The 15472-nt window shown below is 34.1% G+C and overlaps 1 protein-coding gene across 5 annotated transcripts in view; it reads right to left on the bottom strand.

The window, feature by feature from the left end:
* The window catches only part of LOC125678912 (epidermal growth factor receptor-like), a 57016-nt gene that overhangs the window by 10726 nt on the left and 30818 nt on the right, over positions 1-15472 (bottom strand). For 2 of the 5 annotated variants that reach the window (XM_048917714.2, XM_048917717.2), the window contains exons 2-21: positions 14816-15187; positions 14443-14589; positions 13989-14072; positions 13501-13619; positions 13019-13160; positions 12740-12847; positions 11216-11327; positions 10479-10646; positions 9369-9595; positions 6446-6657; positions 5966-6108; positions 5553-5742; positions 4942-5381; positions 3727-3889; positions 3413-3529; positions 3016-3300; positions 2048-2203; positions 1743-1965; positions 1395-1492; positions 744-836 (exon numbers count right to left, since the gene is read on the bottom strand). In XM_048917714.2, coding sequence (XP_048773671.2) covers positions 744-836; positions 1395-1492; positions 1743-1965; positions 2048-2203; positions 3016-3300; positions 3413-3529; positions 3727-3889; positions 4942-5381; positions 5553-5742; positions 5966-6108; positions 6446-6657; positions 9369-9595; positions 10479-10646; positions 11216-11327; positions 12740-12847; positions 13019-13160; positions 13501-13619; positions 13989-14072; positions 14443-14589; positions 14816-15187 — 3599 coding nt within the window. Of the gene's footprint in view, positions 1-743; positions 837-1394; positions 1493-1742; positions 1966-2047; positions 2204-3015; positions 3301-3412; positions 3530-3726; positions 3890-4941; positions 5382-5552; positions 5743-5965; positions 6109-6445; positions 6658-9368; positions 9596-10101; positions 10308-10478; positions 10647-11215; positions 11328-12739; positions 12848-13018; positions 13161-13500; positions 13620-13988; positions 14073-14442; positions 14590-14815; positions 15188-15472 lie in introns of all 5 variants that reach the window. The other 3 variants (XM_048917715.2, XM_056157222.1, XM_048917716.2) reach the window with 3 other exon arrangements.

Genomic DNA, 15472 nt, shown 5'->3' with positions numbered 1-15472 from the left:
TTTGGATGAGAGATTTGTTATACTGAGTGTTTTGAGCTTCTTTTAGTACTTGACACCATTATTCCATTACAGCTAGTGTTAAAAATTAATCATGGTCTAGACCCCAACAGCGTTACCATGTACAGTGCTATTTGTTATTAAAAATTTCTATATTTTCATTTAATTCCACACCTGAAAGTGAATCTTTCACATAAAAGCACACTTTTTGAAATGTCATCCCAATACCACATTACAGTTAGCCTTTACAAGAGGTTTGTGAGACCCAGTGTAGGTTAATGAATTACAAGAACAGCTATTCCACCAAAGACTAATTGTTTTGTGGCTACTATTAGTTAGATATTAAACTGGTGAAGGGAAACAGAATAGAGTGACATTATTTTTCACTGACAAAGTGGAAGACAGATTACAAGATTAATTAAATGGAAAAGATCTTTGACCACTGTTTGCAAAAATTAAGTTTTAAAGATGTGTAATTATATTGTATCCAAACCCTGTAAGATATGACCCTAATATAATTGAGATTTCAAAGATATTGACCTGCATAAAAGACCTACATGAAAATATCGACATATACATATAGATAATATGGGAAATCATTTATGGATTCAACTGTTAATGTTATTAAACATGACAAAAACGGACATAGATATGCAGATTAATAAATTAAATGCACATATATGAGGAAACTCTACGAGATATATATGAGCACACCCATGCGTTAACGAGCCGCCGTTTCATTATACCTCCTCTTTAGGATTGATGGACGTATCGGGCGTGATAAGCTCGATCTGTGAGGGTGTATTCGAGTCCTCTGGGATTTTCTTCAATACATCTCCCTGAGATGGTGACAAATACGTTTATCAAGTGATTCAACACAAGGAAAAGCTTTTTTTCTGTGTTAGAGGTGCACTGTGTAAAACATTCAACACATTGCCAAGTCTCAGTATCCTGTGACTGAATAATGGTTCTCCCAAATAATTCCGTAAATATTTTGTCGTGCTATTTTTGAAACAGAAATTACTCCTATTAGTAGGTATGCCATTTGTTAATTTTAAGGAATCCACAAAAATCCTCTTCAATTCTAAAATTTCACAGTAAACATTGGAAAAGAGTTTGTTTTGATTTCAATAATCTTGTGTGCTTTCTATCCCCCTTAAACACACTCCTTTTTTTCTGCTCTCCATAATAACACCCTGGGTATATCTACTAAAAATCATTACATTCTTTGATAATATGAACTACAACCACCCCTGTATATACACAGATCTTCTAACTGTCTGCCTGAGCATATCCAAAACACCCCCATGAAGCAGTGAAAGCTCTGATTATATAATTGTACTCAAGATAAAATTCTGCAATCATGGAAAAAGCAATGTTACTCTATTAATACTTACTGAAATAACTAAGTAACGACCAGGGTCCCTGGCCATTTTGGCAAATTCTTCCGTCAACTCAAAGAATGAGGGACGGCTATCAGCATCTAACATCCAACCTGTAAGACATTTCATTTTATTGCAGACATAGTACTTCAACATGATGAAACTTACTAACAGAGACATCTACATGTAGGTACATTTATCAGAATTTCTTTACACTGCATTGCAACGCACCAAAAAAAAAAAAGAATTAATGAAAATACCTTCATCTCAAGATAAAACATCCCCATCACTTTTTTCTTTGTTCATTATTGTTCTATATATTCATAGTTTGTTTAGAAAGAAAACTATTATAAGAAGACTTACATTTAATCATGATCATATAAACATCTATAGTACAAATAGAGGGCTGAGGTAAACGCTCTCCTTTCTCCAGTAAGTCTGGGACATCCCTTGCTCTCACATTCTCATATGGTCTCTGTCCATATGTAAAAAGTTCCCACACTGTGACCCCGAAACTCCACACATCACTTTTATGGGTAAATATTCTCTGCTGGATACATTCAAGGGCTAACCATTTGATGGGCATCTAAAAACAAAATATGATATCAGCAATCTACAATCAAGGTGACATTGATCATTTCTATTTGATCTTTGCGCCAGTTTCTTACCTTTCCTCCTGCAGCATGATACTCGTCCTCGTTGATGTCTAGCAACTTTGCCAGACCAAAGTCAGTGATCTTGATCTGGCCTGGACTCTGGACTAACACGTTCCTAGCAGCCAAATCCCTGTGTACAATGCCCCTCTCCTCCAGATAGGCCATACCCTGTAAAATTATAACATTGAATGTGTAAAATTGTAGTACTGAATGTGGGCCATACCCTGTAAAATTTATATCATTGAATGTGTAAAATTGTAATACTGAATGTCAGTCATTCCCTGTAAAATTGAATGTGTAAAATTGTAATACTGAATGTCGGTCATTCCCTGTAAAATTGAATGTGTAAAATTGTAATATTGAATGTCATCTACATATGTATATCCTGTACATTAGTAATATCGAATGTAGGTCATACTCTGTATTTATGAAATTAGGCCATATCTTATAATGTTATAATAATGAATATAAGTATTTTATTACTGCATCAAGTACTTACAGGTATTTCAGTGATAAGAGTAAAATTGCAGATGTATATGTACTTTATTACCCATTTATTCATGTACCTGTACTTAATCAACTGTTGCAACTGTGTTGAAAAATTCCCAATCACAAATGATCTACAAATTCCATCTGGTGATGTGTGTGACTCTACCCAGATACCATTAGATAGAAACACAATGAACAAATTACATACCTTGCTGAATGAAAACTTTTGTGAATTTACATGTATCGACTATGCAATTCCCACCCAAAAATTGGAATAAAGCATGTTTGAAACAATTTCATCTGCAGATCATAAGAAAATGGTTTGCCTTGGATATGTTTAAAAGTTGGTATATGTTCTTTACTCCAGTATCCACAAAGATGAACAACTACAATGTTTTCTCGAGGTTCAGCAACTCGGATAACAAACTTTTCTGTCTTTTTCTCAAGTTTTTTCTTGACATATACAATTTTCGAACTTGAATGAGGAATACCTTTGCTATTTGTGTACACCAGTTGAGAAGGACCTTAGATCCAATGTTGTCTTTGTGTTTTCTAACGTAGTCCAGCAGACAGCCCAGTGGCATTAACTGTGTAATCAGCATCATCTGTGCTGTCATACACACAGCCAGGATACGGATACAGCAGCTGTGTTCCACCGAGGCCATCACACGAGCCTCTTCTAACAGTTCTTTGTTCTGACTTGGCGAGGTGCTGTCGGACAAGACTTTGATGGCAACAGGAATCTTCACATTTTCATCTTGAGGAATCCAAAAGCCCTAATAAAATAAAATTCTAATTAGGCTTTGTTACATAAGGACTGTGTAATCATTATTTTTTAAATGACATCTGTAAATTCCATGTGAAAATAAAGAAATCCCATAAATTTACCTTATACACCGTGCCAAAGGCCCCGGAGCCTATTATTCCTCCTCTTCGCAACTCGGACTGTTTTATGAGTCGAATACTAGACATGTCTGGTTTAGCATTGGTTGGGGTTAGTGGTTGCTGTCATAAAGAAACATTGCATCATTACCACAGAATTCTTACATATCTTGTAACAAAACTTGGGGCAACAAATGCTACTGTCATTACTTTTTCCACACATTTCTAGGTCATAATCTATTTTACTAAAAGATCATTGCCCTGTAATTCTCAACTTTGTATGCCCTAAATCTCAACGTTGTAATTAACAAAATAAGTACCTCATCATCATAGCCTGTCATCTTGGCAGTAAGTATGGCTGTCTTCTCCTGTGATTTGGCTCTCTGGCACCAACAATATCCAAACATAACCAGAGCTCCTGCCAGTACAACAATCCCACCAACAGTGGAGCACACAATGATGATGGTCCTCTCCTGATCTCTCCTGTACACAAAACATTTTTGTTTGAATACAAGGTCACACTCAAAAAACAAAGACACCCCCCCCCCCCCAAAAACCCAGAGGCCCATGGGCCACATTGCCAATCTGAATAATACTAGCCTTCCTGCTGTTCAACTTCTGTGATTTTTCAACAACAAAAAAGTTTTTCAATCTTTATATCCATAATTCTTTTTACCCCATATTGTGGCCCCTTGAACTAGCCCTAAAGGATCGTGACATAACCAAATTTGAATTCAAATGACATGGGGATGCCTCAACACCAATTTGACTAACAAGGCCTTGCTGTTCTGGAGGTCAAGGTAACACAGATCATGGTATGGAATGAAAGGTCTTGCCATGATTACAAGATGAAAATGTGAAAAGTTTTAAACAACAACGCCCTGACAAGTTTTGATCAGAAAATCTCAATTGAGCCCTTGGCTCAGGCGAGCTAAAACAAAAAACATAAAAAATCTTACTAAAACAAGGATTAATAAATTCCCAATATTCTTCACTCTTGAATATTGCTTTCGTTCTCTCATTACAAAGATGGAGGGAATATAGTGTTGCAATGATGTGTTAGTGAGCTAACAAGCAATTGCGCGCTTAATGCGTACATAAACTGTATTAGGTTTGATGACAGATTTTGCCGTTATAAATTCTCCCAGTTGTGAGGGGATGGGTCATCATGTTGCGCTCTTGTTTTATTTTTGTTGTTGAAATTTAAATCAATCAACATGTACTGTGTACTGTAAATTACTTACTTCATACAATTACTAAATTTAGCTTTGATTTTTGTTGTTGAAAATTTAAATCAATCAACATGTACTGTAAATTACTTACTTCATACAATTACTAAATTTAGCAAAATGGCAGTTTGGAGTCAATTTGTGAGAACGTAAAATATTCTGCATTCCAAAGGACTTTAATGTTCATAAATGATTGATAAATGTGAGCCTTCTGATTTTGTGAAAAAAAGGTTTCTTGCATATTGATTAGAATATCAAAATAATCGCATATACATAAAGAATCTACAGAATCCATTTCAAACTTACTTGACTTTATCATTTTTGGCCTGCGACAGTCTTTTGGCCACGAGTGGATGCGTCTCATCCACACACAGAGTGGTGGTCTCCTCATCAGACATGTCGTCCTTCTCACGGTAATGCATGTCTGGAGGACATGATTTAGTGCAGTTAAACTGTCGACACATGAAGTCAGGATCAGTGCAGTTCTCCCTTTTCCCATTCCAGGATTCTTTATCCAAGTAGACCTTGAAGTTGTTGCAGGCATGGCATTCGGTTTGTGTGGGACCATAGCAGCCTCCTCGACACTCCTCATCACACTGCCTGCATTCCTGGTCCCCATCTTCGTAAAACATGTTAATGCATGATCTGCGGCAGGCACCATCTTGCTTGACATATTTGCACTTAATACAGTTTAAGTTACTGCTCAGGTGACAACCATCACACATCTCGTCACATATGAAGCAAGCCTACAAAACATAGTTTACGTCATGTGTTTTACTCATAATGCTTTACTGGTCAAAATAGAAACTTTCTGTGAAATGAATATTCTTGAATTTATTCCATTGATCTATTGGAATGTGGTCACACCACAAAAATTTGGAGCCTTTTATCAACTGCTCCTATGTCAATCAACTTACTGAACTGCCCACAAGATGACTTGAGGTCTGTCTGCTGACGTAGGACAGGAAGTAGTTATGTGGACACCTCTGGCTCTCACTGTCAAGCATACATCTGAACCTGGACTTTCCATCCAGCTCTTTGAATTCAATACCAAGTTCGCACGTATTACAACCTCCCTCTCCAACAATATCTGAAGGTCCAGTGCAGCTAAATAAAAGAATGCACACTTTAAAGACATCTTGTTTCTTTGGATGTGTCTAGAGTTGTGAACAAATTCAAAGTCTTTGATCAATGAAAATTCTTCAAACTGATCCAGGACTTGTGGTACACACTCTTTACTCAATTCCAAATCCTTCATCCAATGCTTCATTAGGCGAGAATAAAAACATATGTTGCATGGTATAGTTTTCAAAAATGTAAGAATACTAACCCCTCTGCACAATTATCATGACATGGGAGACAGGTATTGTTCTCATTTGGGTAAAACATCTCTGGGCACTGATTCAGACAGGTGATTGACTTGTCTCGGTGTTTTATGGTAAAATGTCTGCACTTGGTGCAATTTCCTGGCCCCTGTAGATTAAGAGTTAATGAAAGGACTTATTTATAAAACCATTATAAAACAATTTGTCTCGATTCTATCATTCTATTGTTTGTAACACATGCAACAGGTACTGTTAAAGACGATATGTCTCAATTCTACCATACTGTTTGTAACACACGCACTGGGTACTGTACAAGACCTGGGGACAAGAAAATTTACGAATCGCGACAATTTACAAAAAATATATCACAACTTTTCATGTAAATACAGTGATGTTTCCCTGCTAATCAATGGAATTGTATTGATATATTGGCATGGAACAACGCACCATCATCAAGTGTTATTTCAAGATCTGTTCATACTTACAGCTCCCACACAGTCTTCTTTACACTCCTCATGGCAGAATGCACAAAGGCGATTCCCAGCATCGTACATCATCGGGACCTGTTTACAGTGGTCAATGCAGATGTTGCTGCTATTGTCAATCTTGTAGGAGCGGCAGTTTAAGCACTTGTTAGCACCTTTACCCCAGCAACCTTCATCTGAGCAACTCTGGTGGCACACATGTCCCTCTTTTTCTATTGTACAGTATAAATATTATTAATCAACTAGTATATTTCATAATACTGCATACAGGGAAAATTTCAACCCCATTCTATTTTCTCACATTTTACTTTTATAATAAAAGGGCAAACTTTTAATTTTTGATTTAAGCAAACATTACTCTACAGTAAAAATAACTTTTATAATGAGAGAAAATCGTTTTTCAATGTGTCTTGTGAGAAAATACCACACTGTAAAACTTTCCCTGTATATAGTATTTATAAGATATGATAATCAAGTGACACATTTAATACAATTAACACTAGGAATTTTTTTCTCTTTTATAAGATAGAATTTTATTTTATTTTTTACCAAATTAAATTTATATCAGCAAAACTTGAGTTATATATAATTTCATTTTTTGAAGAAAAAAATGTTTGTGAAGCATTAGTGTCATGCAGCATTCATATCAAAACAGGAAAGACTGAAATCTATCTGGATTCCAGGGGTATTGGTAAAATTTCACAAGGGAGATCTTATGTTCTTCAAGTTCATGCCCAAAATGCACATGCTTAGAGATGATGTTGGCATGTTAATTTTCAGAAATTTTGTCTTGACATAACAGTAACAGTACAAGACATCAACAACACAAACACATGGAATAAAACATCACATGAACATAGGTCATAGTTTAACACTGCAACATTCAAATCTCCTAAAAACACATAAACACAAAAAAATATCATCTTACAGGGATTTATCTAGGTTGTTTTTACTACCAGTAAAAGGTACCTCTCCCGCTTGGCAACAAATGGATATTTCCCCTTCCACAGATAAAAAAATCCCCTTCATTTGTAGAAACTTCACAAAATTGGATAAGAATTTTCAACAAAAATCATTTTTTTTATATTCTAAGTCATTTTCTACAATTGTCAGACTTACAATATAGATAAAATGAGTAATCAATCACTTTATATGGCTGTTATAATCTGTGGATATCATATTCCATGGATGTCCCCCATCCTCATCCCCTGGAAGCTCATGACTACATTCTCAAAAATTCCCCTTAAATATAAAATGGGTAGTAACAACTAAATGCTGAATAAAACCCTGTCTTATAAAAAAAATCTTTGTTAATTCAATAAGTACAGCCAGTCATGTAAATACGTACTTAAATTATAATTTCAACATTTCTACGTTACTTCTAATTTTGTGCAAGAACAGCATCTACTACATGTACTTTCTATATCTGAGGTAAAAAAAGAAAAAAAAAAAGAAACGAAACTCTCTTAAAACGACTTGTAACAAAACATGCCGGAACATTCCTTCAACCATGTTAATATTAAAATGTCTACTGTAACAGGTTTATTTTCTCTATATTGTAGACAAAATTCCTAAAATTGACTAGCTGTACTACATATCCCTTCTCCAAATTAAATATTTTAAAGTAAACTTTTTACCAATTTACTGAAGACTATTCTTGAAAGTACAGGTTTTTTTTATTCTCCTAGATTAGTATGTGTCCAAGAAAAATAATCATGCTCGCATACTTTGGAACTTTACAATGAAACATTTACTTCAGTTGGTATCACTGGAAATGTAAACACAATATCATGATCATTAAAGTGGGAAACAAAAGGGAAATAACTCCACATCATAACCCATGTTACGTGATATTAAGGACTACACAGAGTCAAAAGCACTGTGCAGGACATTTAGAATTTTGACTAACACAGACGATTCACTAATTAGTTACCATTTTTATTATAGTTATATGTATAAGGCAATTTCCAAGTATATATGTGGGAACAAAAGACAAAATCAGGTTATTTGATCAATCAATTTCACAGACTGGTAGCACACATGAGGAAAATTTGGAATTCAGTACTTTTTGTCATGTAATTTTGCAGACATGTTAATACTGCGTATGAAACCCAGATTGTGGATATGTATTGTACTGCTGGTATGATCTCAATTCTATATTCATTTTGTACCCTAGTTGAACACAAATATTGATGGAAAAAAACACAAAAGTAATACACATATCAATAACCATGAGAAAAATGTGTTTATATCAATTAAGCACTTGCGGTGATGAAAAATAAAAATAAAGTGACTTTACCAGCAGTACCTCCATCTTGTTTCAATGGTCAAACTTTCTGATGAGCGATCATTAACCACAACACACCAAAACCCATGCAAACAAATACTTCTTCCCACACATTAATATCAGCAGCACAAAGCTCTGCATGATTATGAGGCAAATGGTGATCATAACTACATAGTAAATTTCGTTTGACTTTTCTTAGTGGAGTGTATATCTACATTGTTTCAAAAGGATCAACCCCTCCCATATCCCTGTCTCCATTTCAAACCCAATAGAGATTCACAAAAATCAACAGGAAATGTGGCTAATCTGTTTGTCTAATACAAAATTTATGTTTAGGATTCAAAAATTCAAATCTCTACTTTAAAAAATTTCAGTTTTATTTTCTTTTTAGACTATCTTAATTTTACATCTTTTTAAAAAAAAAAATAAATAAATTTTTTTTTCATAATTTCAGTATCAAATACATTCTATTAATTTGCTTTTAAAACTATCAAACGGTTTTTAATAAAAACCATGATTCTAAAATGCATGACAAATATGTAAATATGTGATCACTCAATCCGACAGCCTGACAAATTCAAACAAGATGTACACATAAAAGAAGTGCAAAAAAATTCATCAAAGAGCTTTACGTACTGCAGTCTTGAGGGGGCCGATTGTCCTTGCTCCGTACATAATCTTTGATTTTGAATTCTTGACCTGGTTTTTTTTGCACAGTGAAGAGTTGTGTAAAATCAGTGCCTTCTATAAAACACAGGTGCTTATTCCCAAACAGGCTTATTTTTCCATTTTTAATACTTTGTAGCGAAATCAACTCCAGTGAACTAAGATTTGTCATAATCGCACTAAATGCATTCCCTGCTCTAAAAATAGAAACAAAAAGCAAGTCAATCATGCATTCAGATGAAGGCCCACAAGATACAATAGCAACATTTTGAAAGAAGGTATTAGAATTTCTGCAATTTACGATCAGATATTAGGAGATCTTGAAATTTGGACCAACATGCATTCCATAGTCATGCATTTTTCAATATGTAAGGCATAAATTCTCTGTGGACCTTCCTCATGTCATATTACAGTAAGCAAACACATCTTGTTCTCTACACGTATTTGCCAGGAGGTCTGCACTACCCATTCATCAACAGTAGATCTTGGTCAACATGAAGCAAACCTTTAAATCATTGCAGATATCTTTCATATGTAACTTTTTGGTGCTCTGCATATTTTTAAGTTCTGCCTTAGCACCTTCAAAATATGATTAATACCAAATTATCAAAGATGCTTCTGCGATGATATAAAGAGCTGTTTCAAAGCTACATGTTATAATTATACACTAGCATTCTTATACTTCTGTCAAGTAGATACATACTACATAAGTCAGGGTCTCTATTAAATTGGACAAAAAGTGGCTGTGTAGAAATGTTGATGATGTTCATGAACATCTCTGGCTTAACATAACAAAGATCGGTGTTGTATGCTATTAATACTTGTCCGGTTCTAACTTTTGTCAAAGAAACTAAGCCTAGTTCTTTAATTTGTTTTACGCCGAAAACTCCAAGGCTAACCCCTGAATGCCTGTGAAAGAACAAGTTATCGGTACATTAAGAACATAAATGCATAATCAATAGCATGAAATAATGCTTCTGGAAGGTATGATACACATGTATTATGAAATCTGAGAGAAAACAATAATAGGGTAGCAAAATCTACCAAGAAGTGAAGATTTTCAAAAGTAGTGGAACTTACATATCCAGTTCACGGCCATGAATGATTTGGAGGTTTGAGAGAAAGGAGAGATCAGGCATTTCCTGGCTGTTGCCTCCCTGAACCATCAGGTAACCCGTTATCTCCTTTACTGTCTTCAGGGCTTCCAACTGTTCCCGTGTAAGACCAATAAGTTTTCTGTACGTATCCCTAGAAACATTAAATCAATATAGTGTAAAACACATTTTTATCAAAATATACATACATGATCTTTTCATAATCTTATTTAGTTTTTTTATATCTTGCATTTTCTCAATACCGCATTACCTATATCTACTGCCAGTTTCAGTTGTCCTTTTTCATCATATACTGAATAAACAATTATATCAATTGATATGAACAAGGGCACAACTATGTCCCAATTAATATCCTTTCATAATAGAAAGACATGCCCCTTTTGACCTGAAAATTCAACAGGGTCATCTGCTAGTCCATGACCAAGCTGCCTATGAAGGTCAATAACTATCAGGCAAAGGGGTTTTCCAGTTCTCAGTCAAAATATCTATTGTTTACTGACTGCCAAGTAATTACCCCTCTTCTCTGAAAAAAAAAGGGGGGGGGGGGGACATAGCAGCAGGGGCATGAAAGCAAAGGGCCAGGGAAACATGATGTTAATACTCACCAGTCACATGTCAGTATAAACAAATTAAATTGACTTTTTTCATAAAATCTTCTATTATATCATTCGAGGTACGTTTACATTTAGCTCTTCTACTTACCCTTCAAATGTTGTCTGTACAATTTTCAGATTCCCATCAATGACAGTGCAGTTTTGAAACTTATCAATGTTCTGGCTGGACAAAAAATCATCAGCTTTAAGTCCACGACACCCTGGCAAGAAATTCAGCAAACATATTAATACAACATCTTCTCTTTCTCCTAATTAATAGGGGCTAACCACTTAAGTTTGATTACAGAAAAACAGTTATAGTGAACCTCTAAAGTCAGTGAAAAACAGTCCATTATAACCAAATTTCATTATATTTAATACAATTTTCGTTATTTTCCTCTCATAGAGGAATAACTACATGTATGACCTTGTAATAAGTATGAACTTGTTATAATTGAGTTTGTTATGTACATGCTTTACTGTACAATCTTGTAATGCGTTTTCAGATATTATTGGACAACAATTGCTGTATGCATGCACAGTGAATTCTCTTGCATTGTGAATATTTATTAACTGAAAATTAGGGGTGGGGGGTGAAAAATAACCCTTTGTGCTATCAATATTTTCATATGATATTATATCTCTTAAAGTGGAAAAAAACACAATACAATCATAAACTATTTTCCTTTAAAAAAAAACACACCAAAAATTGAAATAATCGTAGATCTCTTAGTGGCAAGATATTCTAACCTAGTAATACTATATATATACATAGTCTCCAATTATTTCATAAAAAATAATTTTACTGAATTTGATTTTCAAATGTATTTATATTTTGAAATATATGTCAGGTATAAGTCAAGTATACTTGTGATATACTTCTGTGAAGGGTATCTAAAGTATATTTCAAGCACCGTAATTTTTGGTAATAATGTTGATTTTCTTTTTTTGATAGCTCACTAACCTCACCCAATATACTAAAATGACCCATCTAAGGGCTATGTTTTGAAAAATTGCATCAGAAGATGAAAAAAATCGCTTTTAAAGAGCATCCCAATGGTTCATAGATCTTAGACTGGTACACTTTTATTGATTTAGATGTTTTACATGAATAAAGAAGATCATTAATGTTGCATACAAATTATTTAAAACTAACGAAACATTACGAACTATAAAATTACTTTAAAATCAATTTTACTGGGCTGGCTGAAATTAGCTGTTATGAAAACACATCATGGCATATGATAAACAGTACACAAATTCTGAATGCTAAATACTTATATACCAATAAATGTACCTATATCTGAAGTTTCAATGCTCAAGTTTAAATGGTTTCTGAACATACAATTTCTTATGGTCTACCTGTGACCTTGATCTTTAACCCCAAGATTAGATCAAAATACATAGGATCCATCCTTAGATAATGAAAAGGGACACTGCCCATCTGAATCTAGAGTTACATTTGTTCATCCTCATTGTTTAAAGTTTTTGATGACTTACAGCATGAAATATTGAAAACTTAGGTCTACAGCAACTCCCAGCAACAATCAATTCAATCATCAAATAGAGTGAATGTATCAATTTAAATCACAGTGTGTACAGACAGGTTGAAAAGATATGATGTTATACTCACACTTTGGACAAGGTCCATGACACGGCACACAAGTGTTGTTTTCTGGGTAAAAATTAGCTGGACACATCCTAACACATAAGGCATTTTGTTCATCCTTCAACATATAATCTATAAAAACAACAATGTTGGTATTAAGAATAGCCAAGTGCCCCAGGATTGACATATTCACTATTTCACAAGGACTCGGTACTAGACTTTATATAAAGACACTCGGTGGTTATTACTGACAATTCATATGTCACTCGATGCATAAAATACCCATCTCTTCATATCATGTACCTGGACATTCCTTAACACACAGAGACTTGTATGCATATTTCCCATCAGGGTTGTTCTCTAGGAGCATAGTAACTCTATTGTATATCTTGGGCTTCGGACACTCATTGACACACATCCCTTCATTGTAGAAGTTTTTGCAAGCCTGAAAATCACAATCATCTAAGGGTAAAATTATTACTAGGAGAATAGAACATTTTTCATATCGTATTACCGAATCCAATGTCTAGCTTCCAACATCAAATGATGAATTCCTCTTATCAAAACTTTGTATATCTGGTCATAAACCAAGGACAGGATTTTAATACAAACATTTCTTTTCACTTTCTTTTCCATTCTGAAGGACTCTAATGCATAATTTACTAATATGTATTGGATCATAATTTTGAAGTTACATTGCACCGGAAACTAATTTTGCTCAGAAATAGAGTTACTGATATATTAATTTGAGAATTGGATGAAGCCTGATCTCCCGAGTGACATACCACACAATCTGTGCTCCTGGCAGCATTACAACCTCCAGCACATTGAGCATGACAGCATTCATTTATCCCACTTCCAAAACATCCAGTATCGCAACTTGGATGACACAGCTCTCGGATAACTACAATACGGACAAACCGAACAAGATAATAATGGAAGTGTCATTTTTAACTTCTGTATATCGTAGATTTATAGTAAGATTAATTAGCTTCAGCAATAAGAGTGAATGTACATTCTGAAGTCTCAGTTTGGCCTGTATACTAAGGTACCACTTGCTACTTTAAACTCAACTTTTATTTGTGACATGTTTTGAGATTTACTGATAAAATCCTGTTAAGATGACTGATGTTTAAACATTTTCAATAATGCCTTCAAAAGTTCTATCTTTTTATGAAACATCACATAACTGTGACTAGTTTACAGAGACAACTGCCCAAATAAATTTCTTGTTTCTGCGCTGTTTGGCAAACATTGTTCTAGGAGTACTCACACTTCTGACACTTATCTGGTCCTTTTCCCCAGCAGTGGAAATTCTTTGTCTTTTCTTGGAGACATTGCGGATGACATGGAGGACCTATGAAAAGGAAAATTATCTGATTCCGAAGTCACAGCGCTGTTGTTTAATATATATATATATAAGATATAGTATGTTGTAACATGTTAATGATATTGAATTCCATCATAAAGTGAGAGAAAAAAAAATACTAGTGATAAATTTTTTTTGGCAAAGCTCATATTTGTGTTCATGAATATTGTAAAATGACTTTGTTTTCTTGGAGGAATAGTTTTACCGTTAGACATGGAGTTGTTATTAAGTCAATATATCAATGGTTCAATTTCTATTCAGTGAGGATTTAGATTCATGATATATGTGCATACTATGAAAACAGCAGAAATTAAAACCTTATGAAAATAGCCATTTTTCCAGTACTGAATTTACTTACAGTTTTTGCTATATTGGTCATCTGTATTATTTGTAGTCTTGAAGTTAACTTTGTAATTAGGGTTAAATTTTATATCCTTCCACAAAATGGTGTCATGGAAACACAGAAGATCATTATTATGAAAATAGATATCTCCTCTTGTTATCTCTGGAAAAAAAAAGGTAAAATATACAGATCTGTTATAATTGCATAATGTGATAAACATATCACCAAAACCGGATAAAATTTACAATGATGACACAGACATTCATCTCCTCACCATCCCCTTAGCTATAACTAAACTACTGGAACATATTTTATTATTTCATTTACATTTTAAACAAAAAGGTATCAGATAATCTACATTTAAGACATTGTTTGACATTCAATATACCTGATAAATTGGTAAACCACAGTTCCTTCAGTCCAATTTTCCCTCGTACACCTGTTTCTTGATGATTAAGGGCCACAAATAAACTGTAGCTGTTGTTCTTGAAATTAAACAACTCGTTCCCTCTAATGATTTTCAAATTTGTCAGTGGTACATACTCTGCTGTCACAGAAGCAATTAAAACATATCCACTCACTTCCTCAATATTTGATAAAAAACTTAAATCATATGTAATATTTGGCTGCTCTAAAAACTTTATTTCTAAGTTTCCGTCTACGTATGTACAGTTTCCATAGCGTTGTTTTAGTTTCCGGTATCGAGCTTCATCACTTGTTCCACTCGCACTTAGACCTTCTGATGATCCCCGACAGACCTCTGAAATTATCATGAAAAACATGGATAGGACAACTTTGCATATCATTCATATTACAGAGAATCGAGATATATATATATGACACTAACTGAATACAGTATATGTATAGCAGGAAGTTTAGTTCTAACTGTACTATACTAACTGAATGCAAAATTATGTATCAACAAAAATTGTAATTTTTTCTAATCCACAAAATTTGATGCCCATGAATATCATTATGCTATGATATTTGTGTAGAAAAAAAAGATTTTGATTTTTTTTTTAAAAAAATCATTCATAATTAACAT

This window comes from Ostrea edulis, chromosome 2, assembly GCF_947568905.1.
Source record: "Ostrea edulis chromosome 2, xbOstEdul1.1, whole genome shotgun sequence".
In the NCBI taxonomy this organism is placed as follows: domain Eukaryota; kingdom Metazoa; phylum Mollusca; class Bivalvia; order Ostreida; family Ostreidae; genus Ostrea; species Ostrea edulis.
The sequence above is the reverse complement of the archived record's forward strand: the minus strand, read 5'-3'. Positions and strand labels throughout refer to the sequence as shown.